This window comes from Melozone crissalis, unplaced genomic scaffold (genome assembly GCF_028551555.1).
Source record: "Melozone crissalis strain CALT ecotype California unplaced genomic scaffold, PUWL_Pcris_2 ptg000061l_1, whole genome shotgun sequence".
NCBI lineage: Eukaryota > Metazoa > Chordata > Aves > Passeriformes > Passerellidae > Melozone > Melozone crissalis.
Window position 1 is genome coordinate 4,538,803 of NW_026535839.1, and position 16,711 is coordinate 4,555,513.

General features: G+C 44.1%; 2 protein-coding genes across 5 annotated transcripts; both read right to left on the reverse strand.

Moving 5' to 3' along the window:
• Nucleotides 1–324: 324 nt before the first annotated feature.
• LSM11 (LSM11, U7 small nuclear RNA associated) lies at nt 325–9,224 on the reverse strand. Its single transcript, XM_054287874.1, has 4 exons — nt 8,819–9,224; nt 4,774–4,913; nt 3,956–4,039; nt 325–2,466 (listed from the first exon to the last, which is right to left on the reverse strand). The coding sequence occupies exons 1-4, from the start codon at nt 9,222–9,224 to the stop codon at nt 2,098–2,100; spliced, it is 999 nt and encodes a 332-aa protein (XP_054143849.1). The 3' UTR covers nt 325–2,097.
• Nucleotides 9,225–11,399: 2,175 nt separating this feature from the next.
• Nucleotides 11,400–16,393, reverse strand: THG1L (tRNA-histidine guanylyltransferase 1 like). 4 transcript variants are annotated; one of them, XM_054287889.1, is made up of 6 exons: nt 16,218–16,393; nt 15,228–15,404; nt 14,611–14,780; nt 13,831–13,919; nt 13,127–13,234; nt 11,400–12,551 (listed from the first exon to the last, which is right to left on the reverse strand). In XM_054287889.1, exons 1-6 carry the CDS (start codon nt 16,391–16,393, stop codon nt 12,390–12,392), a joined length of 882 nt encoding a protein of 293 aa, XP_054143864.1. In that variant the 3' UTR covers nt 11,400–12,389. The 4 variants fall into 4 exon arrangements, with proteins under 4 accessions (XP_054143864.1, XP_054143866.1, XP_054143867.1 ...); XM_054287891.1 differs by lacking the exon at nt 15,228–15,404 and having other exon boundaries at nt 14,611–14,776; nt 16,218–16,291; XM_054287892.1 differs by lacking the exon at nt 16,218–16,393 and having other exon boundaries at nt 14,611–14,685; nt 15,228–15,294.
• Nucleotides 16,394–16,711: the final 318 nt, after the last annotated feature.

Consider the following 16,711-nt stretch of genomic DNA (forward strand, 5'->3'; position numbering starts at 1 on the left):
CCCAAGCAGCTGAAATAAGAACAAAGCTGCCAGAAAACAGAGAGGAAAATCCCCACAACCATAAGGAAGAAAATATTCACTTGCAGGAAAAGCTGCTGGGCAGTCAGGAGCAGAGATAAGCACCTTGTTTCTAACTTCACATGTTTCTAGCAATTTGTGAGGGTCCTGGTTACTACATAGAAAGCCAACCAGGAAAGGGTGCAGAAAGCCAGGACAACAAGAACAGTCTTTGTAAACCAGAGTTTAGAATGTCCTGAGGAGACAAAGTACTGACAGGAGAAAGAGGGGAAAAAAAAGGAAAAAAAAGGAAAAACTACTGAGCACATGAACAGTAAAGAAGGGAGGGGAAACAAGAGCCTCCTTGAGAAGAATCTTTCCAGTGCCTAGTCTCAGTTCACAGAGGGATGGGATTACAGCACTAAAGCAATGTTTCAGAAGAAGCTGCAGAGAGTATTTAATTTTTTTTTCTTTTCTTTTTGTCCCTTGATGAAATTATTTTGCCTCAACAGTACTTTTATTCTGTCCCAGGCTGAACTCGGCTTTGAGCTCAGTGGCTGAGCTCATCAAGCCCCATGTCATATGAAATGCTGACATAAGTTTCAAGCTCCCCCAGAGGCAAACAGCTGCTTTGTGTGTCCAGAATGCCTGCTAAATGATTTCTGTGCTTCACCCAAACACCAGACATATCCCTAACGACCAAGCAAGCAGAATTCTGCATCTGCAGCAACAGAAATCCATGTCACCCACAGTACAGCCACTCCATTTGAGAACTCAGGGCATCTATATGCAATGTCAGTCCTGCTACAAAGCAATTTCCCAACTTCAGCTTAAACACACAGAGCTGCTGCAAAGCACAAGGCAGTTGGGATGAATACAGAATAGCAGCATGAAATCTCCTTTGACAACAAAGGAACAGCCTACATAATGGAACAGCTTCATTTACCCTCAGACTTCTGCAGGTAGGTTTTTTGGGAAGCAGTTTATACCTGCAGAACCCTGGCCTCACCTGCAATAATTCAACAGCCTTGCTAAAATGAAACACTGATGAGTTGAGTTTGACTTCTATACTTCAAAACCTTTTCAGGCACATCTCCAAAGCTCAGCTGGGATTAGATGATGCATCCCTCACATGGACAGGAAAGACCCATGGAGATTCCTGCTCCATGAGAGCTGCTGGAGACACAGCAACTCTGGTTTCAATAGAGGGAGCCTGAAAGGTGTTTAAATACAGGACAGGTGTGCTCAGCACAAACACACCTGAGAAAAACCCAATCTTTGCCAGCTTCACTCTTACACTAAGTAGCAAGTGGGTGAAATATAAAAGGATAATTTTCCATCCTCACCCACAATAAACTCCAAACAGAGAGGTCTCTGAGTCAGCTACATCATCTGCTTGCTGGTGACACAGGGCCAAAGCACAACATTACAAAGAGCCTAAGCTTTGATACTGGAAACAACTTACAGTCCTGCCATCACCCACATTAAAAGAATACTTTACAATTAAGGGGTTTTCTATCGCACAGAGCATTACAGAGCTAACTATGGCAAAGAGGCCAGTAGCCATCAGCAGGATGTGACTCCAATATTTTATAAACTATTTCAAAATGACTGTCAGAGTTATATCTGAAAAAGAGGACATCCATGTAACAGCAGCAGATAAACTGTTGGTTTCATTAGCAATTTCATCTTGATATTACTCAGAATGTGCAAAAGAGCATTTCTGATTTATTGCAGGTCCAGATCTTATCTTTAAATGTGTGCCACAAGTAGTTTCTGTAACAGAGTACACCAAAATTCTCTTACAATCCTCTCCATTTAGCTTATTTTTAAGAAACAGTGGGATCTGTGCTTAACTCCCTCATATCACAGAAACAACTGTGTTGCTGACCTTCTCCTAAGACCCCCAACAGTGATCCAAGGAGGCTGCTTTGGCATCAAGCCCGGGATGCTCAGGTTACAATTCTTTCCCCTGCCTTGAGGTGGCAATGGGAAACCAGCCACGGTACCATCCTACTCAATGACAACTCTAAATAGCAATGGGAGCTGCAGCAGCAAGTCATGCTATCAAATAAATACTCTGCCAAAGGCTCAGCCAAGTCAATGTGCTAAATGGACAAGCAAGACATTCTCTCCTCGAATAAAGATCTGGTTGATGTGGCGGGTGAACACCTGCTGATAATCCACCTTGGGCCGCCTCCTCCTGCGGGGCTGGCTCCTGGCCCGGGCCCCCTCTGGCTGGGCAGTCCTGCTGCCCACATCAGCTTCACTTCTGTCACCTGGGGTCTTCTCTGCAGCTCTGCCCGAGTGTTTCTGCCTCTCACGCTCCTCTTCTGCTCTCCCTCGTCCAGATCCAGCCTTCAAAGTCAGCGTCTGAGAGTCATTTGTCAGGGCCAGCTCCTTTGAGACAGTCTTTGAGTCAGTTCCCTTCTTCCCCGAGGATTCCTGCAGCTTGAGTCTGTCAAACAGCTGCAAAAGCACAGTTGTATCTATGACCACACTTGTAAAACAAGAGAGGCCACTTGTTCCACACTTCTACATTGTATTTTCATGTACAATCCCAAAGCAGCTCACATGACCACAGTGACAAATCTCCACCAGCAATAAAGGCCATGTTTGCTTACCAAAGTCAAACAGTGACAGAAGGTGAACGAGTCTCTTGCATGGTCATGACTGTCTAAATGTGAGCACCAAGGAATTTAATTTTGGGAGCAACACTGCTGTGTGGTAGCCTTTAACTTTGGTCAGGAGAAACAGAGATACCAAGTTGCTCATACAGCTCACTTTTCTCCACCCTCTTTTAATGTTGTCAGACAGTTTTAGAGAGATTTCCATCCTTGTACCATGAATCCCTAAGGGATCTCCATTAGCAGAATCTGTACACTGAAAAATGGAGGGATCTTTTGTGTTCCCCAAAACAAAGTAAAAGATGATGTGTGGGTATTCTGGGAGGTGAGCAGATCATAAACAACAGAAAAATAATAAAAGCTACAGCAGCAGACCCAAAGAACTGTATAAACTCATTAATCTAAAAACACATGGTGCTGAAACTGGAAAAGAAATTGCTTTTGCTCTGGCAGCAGACAAGCTTTTATGAAATAATGGCAAATGAGATTTTTGGTTAGCCTCTCTCTTCCCAGCAACAGGATGGAAAGCTGTGAGAGTGAGCTAAAGGAACAATGACAACTTGATTATTTTTAACTAATCTTTAAAAGAAGGAAGGGTGGGATCTACCAGAAAACAGATTTAAATGGCAGGAATTTGAAAGCAAACTCCTCACAATGAAACATTTTAAATGTTTTTGTGATGCTTCTCTGATGTTCAAAAGGCCTGGAGCTGTTGCCATTTAACGGGCACTGCCCTGTCATATTTTTTTCCCTTCATTGTTCAAAAGTTCATCTATCATCTCTTCAGTTGTCAGCGTGGTAAACAACTCTATTTGCAGCTGGATCCTAGAGAGGGGAGAGCTTTGGAGATCTTGGGCTTCACAGTACCCACACTGGAAGCTCAAGTGACCAAAGAGCTGTGTTGTTCCTCTGGCTGCAGACAGACTGTGCCATGAGGAACATCAGTACCAGAGGGGTGCTCTGCCACATTCCCTGGCAAGACAAACATGGACCTGATCAGTCCATGGTGCAAAAAAGCACACAGAACAAATCCCACATCAAAACCCACAGAGTGAGCTTCTAGAAGTTCAGCATGCTACATTAAGCAGTGGCAACAATTCTGATCTGATTCTAAAGTGGAGCTTTAGGAACACCGAACTACTAAAGTACTTTCAGAAAGATCAGAAAACATTTTGGGGATTTTTTTGCTCAGTTCAAATTATTTTAGAGTCATCTGTAATAAAAGGAGGTAAAATATTTCAAATGAAAATATGGGTTCAAAATCAATCCTCCCTTTTTATGACTTTGAAAAAGGAAATCCTAATAAGAAAGAAAAAGCAGATGTCACCTACTCGGGTCAGTGAGAGCTGAGGTTCTGCATAGAAGGCTTTGCCCATTACTGGTTTCCTGTAAGTCTCATCCACATCTGTCAAGGCCTAAAAAAGATAAAAGAAACTGAAAGAATGAAATTAAAATAAAACATGAAGCAGCATTGGACCAGCTTTGTGTCAAAGCATTATGAAATTATGTTCTGAGAGAAAATCCATCCCAGGAACAAGCTGTGCTTTGGAGCTGGTTTGTTAATCATCTAAATTGTACTAAGTATAAAAGCAGCAGCAAAGTTCATTCTGCATTATTTGCAAAATCTCTGTGATCCTTGCCTGCAAAATCCTTCCCTCCTCCCCACTTCCAAACTTTTCACACCTCCAGGCTCACGAATATTTAATAGCTGCTTTTCCATCTACTTTAAGATCTTCACAAGGTAGAAAACAGGGAAAAGCTTTTGTCACTGGCAGCTCAGTGATGTCAGTGAGAGAAAACACAGAAGCACCCACCACTATAGAAAGACTGGGTTTTGCAGAGAAAGAAAGCCCTGGAAGCTTCTGATACTCCTCATATTCCACCTTCCTGTGTTCTTATACAAAACTCTGAAGATTTGGGGAAACCTTCAAAGCTTCTCTCTCACCTAAAACCTCTCTAAGATGGTTGGGCACCTCCCAGATGTACCAATCCAACACCAAGTTGGACTTGGTACCAGACTTGGTACCAGAGCAAATTTTGTGAACACAAAACCACATTAACCTTCCCCATATGTGATTTGCTTAAACCTGTTGCAAATTTCAAGTTTTCAATGTAACGGTAACAAATCAAGGGCTGGAACAGTAATTACCATATTCCAGAATTTGTCAAATGCAACCAAAAAGCCAGTGCAGACTCCACGGAGGCCCTTGAAAGTGCGGATGTGGACGTTGATCCTGACACCGTCCCGGACACAGCGATGGAGCTCCCCCAGGGGGCTGCCTTCGTGCACTAGGACAGAAAGAGAACATCACCAGTCTCCACCAAAATACACAGAATGACAGGACAGAATTGCAGAATGGCCTGAGTTGGAATGATTGATTAAAAATTATCTTCTTTCAACTCCCTCTCACAGGCAGAAACAGCTCCCACTAGATCAAGGTTGCTCAGAGCCCCATCCAGCCTGGCCCTGAACACTTCCAGGCTTGGGGCAGCCACAGCTTCTCTGGACAGTCTGTGCCAGGGCCTCAGCACTCCCACAGCCAGGAATTTCTCTCTAATATCTAATCTAAAGCTACTTTTTTTTCAGTTTGAAGCCACTCCTGCTTTTCCTGTCACTACTTATTTTTGTAAACTCTCTTCAGTATCTATCTAAAACCCATGTAGAAATCCACTCTATGTACAAGTATGGCAGAGCTTGGCACAGCCCTTGTGTTCACAACAATAGCAATGAAGAAGCCCCAAGCACTGCAGCACACTGTGGTTGCCATTACCAGACCACCAAAACTCCTCTTACAATGGGGAGAGCCAAGACCAGAAAATATGAAGGTTTCGCTTTACATAGCCCACAGCCAAATCAGCCTTTGCTGAAAATCTTTTTGCTACATTTCAAAAACCTGCCAAGTAATCCAAACTGAAAATAAATAAAATCCCCCACCAGTTGAGAGGGAACAGAAAGCTCACAGGGGCAGAGTTAGTTCCACAGAAAAGACAAATGCCTGGTTAAGGCTACCTCAGTTTAGTTATGAGCTGTGAATAAAGAACTGTAGCAGATTTGTTCCTTTTCTTTAAAAGGGGATTTCTGAAACAATGAATGACCAAAATCCTTCAGCTTACTAAACTGGACCAGTTGAAACTGATGAAAATGCATTGTTTCAGTTAAGATTTCAGCAGCCAGATGAACATCCTTCAAAGTCCTACAAGTCTCTGGCAAGGAAATAAAATTGCTCTAAGGAGCAGCCAGCAATTAAACCATGCTAGAGCCCAGGACAATAATGTTTTAACCAGAGCAAAAGTGAAGGAATTCAGTAAAACATAAGCTTGCCTGGCTCACACAGGCCTTGTCTTCACACCAGAAATCTTTGCAAGTGTAACATATCTAGAGGGGTAGATATTATTTACAACTTCCACCCATGCCTTGGTACCCACATGCTGTACAATTCCTACTAAGAGTCAGGAAAAAGACTTGGTCTAAAATCTCACATGGTTCTGCACATTAATAAAACATGTGAGCCAGAGATGACCTCTCACCTTGTGCTTTAGGGACTGCACACTCAAAGTTTGATTTGCACACCAGAAATTGCTTCCTGTGAGTGCAAAGTGACTGTGTAAAACAGCTGATCTGCAGCACTGGGCTGCAGGGTAATTCATGGCCACAGCAGGGAAATCTAAATCAGTTTCCTCTGAATTAACCTAATCACATTTATTTTTTGAGATCCATTGTGTTCTTGCCAGCCCTCTCCAGCTGGATAACTGCAGGAAATTGGTTTCACACAGAGCATAAGCTGTCTCAGCACCTCCCAGCCTTGCTTAGGGGGTCTTTCCATGAGCCTCTATGTCTCCTTCAGCTGAACTGATAACAAACATGTTGTAGATTGACAGATCCATCACAGGAACCACAGATGACACCATCATGGTATCAAATTAATGATTCCAATCAGAAAACAGTACTTTTTCTAACCAACCCTGAGAACTTACATAATAATTTAAAATCCAGACTTATTTTTAGAATTTAAGTTCCAATATTCCATTTTAAGTAGGAACTCTATCTACACCTAACCCTTATTTTCAACTTATTTTCAACTATGCCTCTGTCTCTCATCACCCAGGAAAACACTACAGAGCTCCACCAAATCTACACTCTACCCACTTTTCCTTCTGTGTAAGGTTCTGGCTCCTCCATGGCAAACTTCCAGCTTCATCTGAGCAAAAGGGCAGAACACATCATCCAAAAACCCTTCAACAACCTGACATTCTCAGCAAAAATAAAACCAGCAAAGCAAGGCATTTATTTTTGGAACACACCTCCTCTGCAAGCACTGAGAGCTGTAATGAGCAGGCTCTGCACACAACTAAATCTGTCTGTGCTTTCTCTGTTGTTAGAGAAATGAACAATGTTTCAACAGACAGGGAAAAAAGTTACCAAGTTGGTTCTCAAAATCCAACCCTTACCTGGATAAAATAAGCACATGCTTAATAGCAGGACTCTGAAAAATGACTCCAAAACTACTATAAGCAGAGCGCAAGCATCCCAAAAGGGTGAAAATAAAGATCTAAACTCTGGTTAAGTTCAAGTCCTTGTCCTCAAGGCAGACTCTATTAAGAGGCAAGATTAGAAAAACCTCAAGAGAAAAGTTGAAATAACTGAAAACACATCAAACACCTTTCCACCTGCCCTGAACATGAATTCTCTGCCCCTTGGTAAATGCAAAGTGATGATAAATAACTCCTCCTGAACTGATCCACACAGTCCAAGTTCCAAACACCTGTGGTGCAGACATCCCCCAGTTACAGAGAAAGCACACAACTTTGGCTATAAATCACTCATAAAACTCTCCAGGCTGCTGAATAGCACTTTCTGGATCAGTTGTGCCAGACTTCTTTGAAGTCCAGACATGGATGTGTGGATATTAAGTATCTGTTCTTAATTGTTCTTAATTTTTACAGTGGTTTTTTTTTCCTCAATTTTCATCACCAGTGCAAACTGAGATATTTTTTATTAAGATCTGAAATCAACATTTAAGGTCAGTTTTCTGGAAATCCTGGCCAACAGAACCTCTGCATTTGTGCAGAACACTAATTATGATACTTAAGATCATGCAGCATCTATAGCAATGAACACATTGTGTTTTAGTGTCTAAGCAAGAAAAAGGTTTTTGCCTTGGGCATTCAGAATCAAACATTTTGGGCTTTGCCTTTTTAGAAAAAAAAATTAAGGTGATGGTGCAAAGATAATTTGATTCCAAAATGAGCCCTAGTATTTTTAATTAAGTGCACTAAAGTTACATCTCACCTGACAGCAATGCCATTTGATTCTTGGTGTGGGGGCACAAGTAGCACCTCTTCATGTTTAGGGGATGTTTACCCTGACCGCTCACAGAACATTTTTACAAGAAATATGTATCATCATCACAGCTGATGAATTTAAATTTACATCACAGCTGTCTCTCACCTCAATTCACTGCTCTGCCATCCTGTTATCAGAAATGCCAGTATTTCTGCCTGCAGGATGTTTGGTTAGCAACCAAGAAACAGCAATGTGTTACAGACTTTCCCTGTGGTTATGGTTTAACTACACCCTGGACTGGCCCAAACATGGTTTAAAATAGTACTTTTGAGAATATAGCAGCGTCTCATCCTTTTTCTCCTTAAAACCAAGAGGATGTAAGTAATTCACCAATTAACAGAGAAGAACATGACCACAACAAAGTCAGCGTCATCTCTGCGTGAGTAGCTATGTGAAAAGCTGTTCCTCATTCCTGCACACCATTTCAGAGATCACGGAATAGTCTCAGTTGGGAAAAACCTAAAGCCCATCTTGTCCCAACCCCCCCACCACCTGCAGGGACACTTTCCACTATCCCAGGCTGCTCCAAGCCTCATCCAACCTACCCTTGGACACTTCCAGGGATGGAGCAGCCACAGCTTCTCTGAGCAACCTGTACCAGTGCCTCTGCACCCCAGGGTCACTTCCCATCAAACCAAATCATTCACCACCCACACCCCACTGTCACCCAACCGCTTCCGCCAGCCATCGCTCCCTCCTCACCCCCAAACTCCACCGTAACTCCGCGCCGGCCCGGCCCAGCCCAGCCCAGCCCAGCCCAGCATGCCCCCGGCCCTCACACCCTCCGCCCTCCCTCAGCCCCGGCTCCCTGCGCCCGCCCCGCCCGGGGCCGCGCTGCCCGCGCCCTTACGGGGCATCCTGGTGAGGACATTGCGCGGTGCCCGCCGCCGCCGCCTCGCCGTTCCGCCTTCCTCCTGCTCGGGGTCCGCGTTCACCATGAGGCTGCGGAGGCGCTGGATGCGCTCGGGGTCGGGGGCGGGCGGGCCCCGGCGGGACGCGCGGGCGGCGGGGGCACCGCGGCTGGCGGGGGCACCGCGGCGGCCGTGCGGGCGGCGCAGGCCGCGCTGGAAGCTCTCGTACTCGGCGAGGTTGTTGAAGCAGGGCGCGGCGGGGAAGGGCAGCGGCGTGCGCGGCGAGTAGAGCGCCAGCAGCGGGTCGAAGCGGCTGGAACTCACATCCAGGCGGCCGGGGCTGGGCGAGCGGCGGCGGGAGCCCCGCGGCTCCGCGCTCGCCGCGCCCGCCTCGTCCTCCTCCATGCCGGGCTGCGGCCGGCCGCACCGCCCAGCGCCGCCGCCAGGGGGCGCTGCCGCTCAACGCCCCGGGCCTGAGGGCGGAGCGGCCGCCATGGGCGGGAGGGACCCGGGAGGGAGCCGGGGGGAGCCGTGAGGGACCGCGGGAAGCACGGACACCTCCCTGCTGCATCCGGCACCGGAGAGCTCCAGCAAAGGCCGCAATGATGGTGAAGGGTCTGGAGCATCTCTTTTACAGGAGACACTGCGGGAGCTGGGCCTGCTTAGCCCAAAAGACTCAAAGGGGGGCATCAAAAGGGTGGTGCCAAACTGTTCGCGGTGACAGGAAGAGGTGCAGTGCGCACAAGCTAAAACACAATAAATTTCACCTCAAAATGAGGAAGAACTTCTTTATGTTGAGGGTGGCAGAGCACTGGAACAGCTGCCTGGGTGTGGAGTTTCCCTCTCTGGAGGCATCCCAGACCCACCTGAACATGTTCCTGGATAACCTTATCCAGGTGTCCCTGCCCTGGCAGGGTGGTTGGGCTGGATGATCTCCAGAAGTCACCTCCAACCCTGACAAATCTGTGATTATTTGCAGTTACCTCCCACTGGTGCAACCCTCCCCCTGCAAGCCCACTCTGGGGACCATCCCTGGATGGGGAACCAAACCCCCCTGGCCCAAACCCCCGCATGAAATGCACCTGGGCAACGGGCGGTTGCAATGTAATTTGCACTTTAATGCATAAAAGGATACACAAGGCAGAGTAATTTCACTGAGGAACAGCAAGGAAAGGCTTTTTAATAGGTTTAATATAATGATTCACCATCTCCATTAATGTTTCATAACAGGTTCCTGTACCTTTAATGCTTCTTGTTACGGAAATACATCAGCCACAGGTTGTTCACCAGCTTCAGAAAAACACCTCTTTCTTCACTGGGTCACAATACAGGATTCCTGAAGCTACAGAAATATCCATGTGTTGTGTGTGCCACCAACACCAGGCTGCTGCTTGAACCTTGGGAATAGTTATTTTCCCATACAGCTGCACAGTTATATAAATGCACATCTTACACATGAGGATACAACAGGGGGTTTCTTTCTCCAGTATTTATCTTAATACAAATTAAAGGCCATGGTTGTACAGATAATCCTGGTCTTGGTTCCAAAGACATATGAATCCATATGTGAACAGCTATGTTGACTTGTTACATATTATTGTAAGAATGAGTTAATTAGAAAACACTATGACCTAACACAGATCTGTTTTTTATATACACACACAATTTACATACATAAAGATACTACAGGATGTATCAGGCAGCCATAATATATAAAATAAAAAATGTATATTATACTTTCCAAACATAAATCATGGCTGTCAAATTATTTTTTAATCTTTCATTTGTTACCAGGCTGAGTAAATCCAGCTGTTACCAGTTCTGGAACAGCTGCTTTGTATGTAATGTCCACAGTCAAGCATCAAGCAGTAACATGGAATTTCAAAGTCAAGTAAATTGCATTTATGTTAGAAGATAAAAAAACAACAAAGTTCTTAGGAGCAAGTAACTGGTGCAATGATTAATTCTGAATAATTATCTTACCATCAAGCCACACCCTCTTTCTAGGAATCATGCAGCTCATTCTACAAACTAAAACCAAAATACATTCCCTCACTGCATGTACTTAATCAGTACAGAGAAGTAGGGGGAAGTCCTGTGCTATTATAAACTCACAGAATCATTGCCTAATCTCAGAAGAACTCACAAAATTGAAGTTTACTGGCACCTGGTCACGGTTCTTTTTGAAAAAAAAAAACCACCAAAACCACATTGCCTTAAATGTGTAAGTTCTGCAGGAAGGGGAAACAGAGTAGACTGATAAGAGAATTCACAGGAATCTAACTCAGTACTGTGACCAGTACACACTTGATCCTTTCTTTCTATTTTTTGTGGCCAGTCCCAACTGCTGACCATGTCTTTGTTAGCAACAACTGGCCCAGTTACTGTTCTGGATGTTTTTGCAACCAGCTTGGTTAGAAGCAGTCACAGTCATAGAATCACCTATCATTATAACTGTATTTCTAAACTGAAATATGTTATTTCCCTCAAATTCCAGTTACACTGGGACAAACCCCTATCCATTAGCAGAAATATTTCTGCTCTGAGACGTCAGTTTTGACAAAGGGTCTTAAGTTAAACCAGAACAGAACTGTGCATGGAGCAGGTAACACACACTCCTGCCTTCCCTCTAACAAACATGGATTGGCAGCACTGCTCTGTCATGCCCAGGGAGATCAGAAAGCAGCAGCAGAAATTGTTGTTGGCTCTCTCTTTGCAGGCACCTGGAATATTTTGCTATGTTGTGCTGTATTTTTTTAAAATATGCTGTGTTGTGCACAATAGGAGACAGGTGAATTCCCAGGTCATGGAATATGAGGGAAGACACCTATCCATGTCCTAACAGAATTCCAACCTGTGCAGTATCTTTATTATTAACTTCACTGCTTGGAACTGTCACCACTTACCAGTTCAAATCCCAGGAATGAGAAAGGCCACATAATAAAACACAGCAGGGAAGGAACTATTATTTATATTCTTTAGAAGTATAAAAATCCTGTACATTTTGTCAATACTTTTAAAATCAAGCATAGAAAACTGCTGGGCTACTCCATTGCATTTCAGTAAGAATCAGACATCAGGCAGGAGAACTGTTTGTCACTCTCTGACTAAACACACCAGCCTTGAAATTTAATACTAAATCCCAAATGAAGTACTCTGGTCCATCTCAGCTGAAAACAGAAATCAAACTAATAATTTTCTGTTCAAATATTCAGGCTTCTTTATAGTTCAGCAGTACAATAAAATACCTCATTGTTTAAATGCTATAGAAATACAGGAAATTTCTACATACTTTTTTTACAAATACACATGTACAAGGCAGGAACAGTCTTAATTCATGATGAGTTCTTAACATTCAAAATACAGTATGATTTTAGCATTCCATATGGGCATATCCTTGTATGTCAGACAGCACCAATCTCTTCTTTTTAGGCAGCATCAGTGCCAAACCCATTGTAGTTGCTGAAAAGGGTTCCAGGTCAAACTCTGCCAGCCATCATTTGTATTCCTCACTTGCCAACAACCCAAGCAGAGCAGAATGTGAGCTACCAGTTATGCTCATCAGAGATATCAACTATCCTCAGCCAGAATCTCAGGGTATTCCTCCCAGAACTGGTCCCCAATGATGTCACAGTGCAGGGGAACAACTTTAGTCTTAGTCCGGGTCACTTCCACTTCTTTTTCTTCTTCTTCCTTTGGCATTTTTATTTTCTTAGTGGTCACTTCATTAATCTGAAAATATAGTTGACACATTAGCAGATCTAAAAGGCTCCAGAGTGGATTAAAAAATTCTAATAAAAAACAATTTATTAAAAAAACACAGGACTGAAATTTCTCCCACTAAATCAATGATGCAATTGTAGGATAATGAACATTTCCAAGTTATCTTAAAGCAGAAAAGGACTAAGCCAACTATGATCTGAGCCACTTTATTGAACACAAGTTTGTAATTCCTTTGCCATGGATATGCTTGGGACCTAATCCTGGGAAGGGCCTGGCCCCAATGATACAAACACTGTCATCTGCTGATACATGTTTCATCTCAGTGGTCATCATTTGTATCCAAACCAGACTGCAGAGACCGGTTTTTATATTATGCTCATAGAAGTAACTCTCAAAAACATCTCCAAAACAATGAGTCGTCTTACACACAATTACATGGCAAATATAGTTAATTTTTAAGATATATTCATTCCTAGACATACACTGGAGATACTTGTGGTGCTCTTACAGTGCAGTCGGTCTGCCACAGTGTAACTATTTAAAATATCAGCCCAAAGCAAGTGGCAATAGGGTTTTATTTTTACCTTCTGCCATATTAGGACAGTTCCTTTTCTATACATCAAAGGTTCATTGTTGTAGTTGATGTTGAATTCAGAAAATAAGATTTCATTCTTATCTCCAGCCAAAGTTCCCTGAAAGGAAAAGAAAAATATACTTAGAGAAAACAAATTGTATCTCTAGGATAGAGGAGGAGTCAATACTGGAAGCAAGACAGACATTTGTAAAGGTTTTTCACCTTTAAGTCACAAGGTTAAATTGCTTCTCTCAACAGAGGAATTAATTCCTACTGCCAAATGAGTATTAAAACTGAGAGGGTTCTTATTACATTTTCAAGACAAATGGAAGACAATCAACAGATTCCAGGAGAAAACAGGAATAATCTGCTAAAGTCTGCACAAGGACACAAAACACAACAGAAGGGACTGGTAATGAACAGGACCTGAATTCTGCCACTGTTGCTTGTGGGTTTGGATGCTGAACATTTTATGACATTTATAAAATTTCTGAAATTGCCAACTAGGAACTTAAACCCTGCTAATACTTGACCAAAATTACATTATTTGCTAGTGGTATTAATATCTGCACAACTGAAGAAGCTGTTGACTACATCCACAAAATTATTTCAGTAAAAACAGACAAGTCAGGGCTGTTGGGCAGACAAGACACTTTGCAAATCTTATGATTTAATTTTTAGCTGTAAAAAACCATGACTTGAGCAGACTCTTACCCGGAGCCTCTCCTGTGCTTGCACTGGAGTCAAACCCCCTCGCTGCACAAGCATCCAGAACACTGTATTATAAAGGTTATTAATATGGCCTAGAGAAAACAGAGAAATGAGTGTGAGGACAGTTATTTACCAAATCTGAGTGACTACTTAGGAAAAAAACAGATTTATTTCCGGAGCTGTATCCAAGAAACACTTAAGAGTAATGGGGAATTAATACAATGAGTTTCTAAAGAAGATACAATGTTTATAATACATTTTTAAGGTACTGCATATAATGACTACAAGACAGATTTCATAAATGAAAAGGGCATAGCAGAGGCTGAAGGGTGTTTATGTATAATGTAAATAATTTTCATTTGACAATAGAGACTAGGTGCAGACAAAGGTCTAGACACAAATCCAGTGGTCCATTCTAACATGGAATATTCAGCACTTTTGATTACTGCTGTGAATTTGAATATTCACATCTCTTTATTACAGATTACCTTGGCTAAGCCAACTCTGAACATCAAAATTAATTTCATTAATTCTATTACCAGTTCTAATATTTCTTGTGCTGAATTCACTCTCAGGATGCAATAAATTTAGTTGTAGCCTGAACACTCCAAATTTCAGCCAGTACCTTTACAAACCCCAGGACAAGTGCAATATTATTGAAAACCACCACCCTACCTGATGTTCTTTCACTGACAACTGTATATCAAACACACTGGCAGAAAAGACTTTTCTGTTCAGAGAAATGAACTCAACTGCACAAATCTTTTTTCTAGGAACACTTACAATCTGCTTGTCTCCAGCTGAGGTAGTCCTTCAAATTCTGGTTGCTGGGATACAACACAATCCGCCCATCAAATCCTGGGGGGTACAGAAGCTGCTGGTCCTTGAAGTAATCCTTCCAATAGAACACGTAACTTGAGGAAAACTGGGAGACCACATGAGTCATGAACTTACTTGCAAACACAGAACAAGAGAAAAAAAAGAAAGAAATACATGGGTGTGATTATATATCTGTGCTTATCTGAGGTATCAGTAGTGATAACTCTAGTGGAAAGCAGCCTTTCTTAAATAATGGCCAAACAGATGAGGAATGGCACAGAGACTTTTGATCAACAGACACACTGAGAATTGTAACATTTTCTTAAAAGAATGTCTGTTTATAATGTGTTGATTGTTTATATAATAAACAATTTTGTTTGATTGTTTACATAACTTTTTTACAAGCTCTGTATTATTGAACATATTTTCCTGAAGGATCACACGTAAAGAATCCACATTAAAAATTTGAACTAACTGTAGTGTAGCACCAACCCTCCTCCTAACCTCTGCAGGTAAAGACAAACCTTAGGAAGAATTAGATGTTAAAAACAAGTTCACTCCAGTATCAAAGTAGCTGTTACCTTGCTCTTCTTTTAAACCACCTGCTCTTCTTCTTGAAAACAAAACTATATTCATCACTCTGCCCATAAGCAATAGCAATATCCTCCAGTTCTTGCATCACTGTCTGGGCACACTTGGTCATCAGTTGCAGAGCACGGTCATCATTTGGCTTTTTGAATTCATGCTGCTCAGAAAACCTTCAAAGCAAAAATGGTTGCATAAGAGTCCCTTAAAAAGCTACTAAAAATGCTAACCCATTCATTTTCCTCATATTTGCTTTATATGAATATTGATTTCCACTATCCTGTCAATACTGAGAAAAGAATTCTCTCCAGGTCTGAAAAGCAGGAACAAAAATCCTCATTATCTACTCTGGATAAGCCATTCTCTTTCCCACCAGTATCTGACCCTAACCAGTCTTTTAAATCAGTTAACTCAAAATACAGGCTCAGTATGTATCTTACATTAGAAACTGATAACAAATACTTATGTATCTTAATTGGAAATTGATAACTAATACTACTTTCTGTAAACTCCCTTCCTTACGGGGTGTCTTCAATATTCAGCCCAATAAGGGCAAAATTATCAATAAACTTGTCAAAACTCAAGAGCTTTACCAAAACCAGAGATAATATCCCAGCAAGAACCTGAGTTATCTACCAAGCAAGGGAAGCAAGGCAAATGCCACAGACACTGACTCCAAACATCAGTACCCATCCCTGGACAGCAGCTGCTGTCCCTGCCCATCACACCCAAAGCACTGGAACCTTTCCCTACTCGGCCCATTCCCTACCACCGGCTCTAGGGCCACCCGTGAAACGAAATCCCGGTGGAATTCCGTGCCCTGGAGAGGCCGAGTGGGGGACACGAGCATCTCCAACCCCGCACCTGCAGGGCTCACACAGCCGGACGGGCACAGCCCAGCCCAAGCGGGCACCACGCAGGACCCCGCTCCCGGCACAGCGCTCTCAGCCCGCACCCGCGGGGTCCCCGCCCGGCCCTGCCCGCACCTGTGGAAGTTGCGGCCGTCCAGCCGCACCACGATCCAGCAGTTGGGCAGGACCGTGTCGTCCGCCTCGAAGTCCCGCACGTACTCGAACTTGCTCTTGGCCATGGCGAGGCCGCGCGGGGAGCCCGGAGCGCAGCCGGCAGCGATGGCCGCGGCCGCCCGGCAGCAGCGCAGCATGCCCGGCGCGGAAGCGGAAGGAGCGGCGCCCAGCCCAGCCCTTGTGGGCGGCCCGGAGCGGCGCTCGGCGGTGCCGGCGGAGGGCGGGCGGAGCCGGCGGGCGGAGCGCGGGGCGGCTCCGGCAACGGCGCCCATGGCGGCTGCGGGGCGCGGAGCCGGCGACCCGTGCGCCCCGCTCCGAGCGCGCCGAGCAACGAGCACGGGATGGGCGGTCGGGGCGGCCCCACCGGTGGGCGCGGGACGGGGGGACAGCGCGACCGAGCCGGCGGGGCTGGGGGTCGGAGCGCGCCCCGCGGTTGGTGCGGGATGCGGGTTCGG

Excerpts from the sequence above, each read along its gene's own strand:
- THG1L (XM_054287889.1), bottom strand. The coding sequence starts at position 16,393 with ATGCTGCGCTGCTGCCGGGCGGCCGCGGCCATCGCTGCCGGCTGCGCT. Across the intron at positions 14,781-15,227 it reads TGGTTTAAAAGAAGAGCAAG|TAAGTTCATGACTCATGTGG; the intron begins GTAACAGCTACT and ends TGTGTTTGCAAG. Across the intron at positions 13,235-13,830 it reads AAGCACAGGAGAGGCTCCGG|GGAACTTTGGCTGGAGATAA; the intron begins GTAAGAGTCTGC and ends TTTTCCTTTCAG.
- LSM11 (XM_054287874.1), bottom strand. The coding sequence starts at position 9,224 with ATGGAGGAGGACGAGGCGGGCGCGGCGAGCGCGGAGCCGCGGGGCTCC. Across the intron at positions 4,040-4,773 it reads TTGACAAATTCTGGAATATG|GCCTTGACAGATGTGGATGA; the intron begins GTAATTACTGTT and ends TATCTTTTTTAG. Across the intron at positions 2,467-3,955 it reads CTCAGCTCTCACTGACCCGA|CTGTTTGACAGACTCAAGCT; the intron begins GTAGGTGACATC and ends GTGCTTTTGCAG.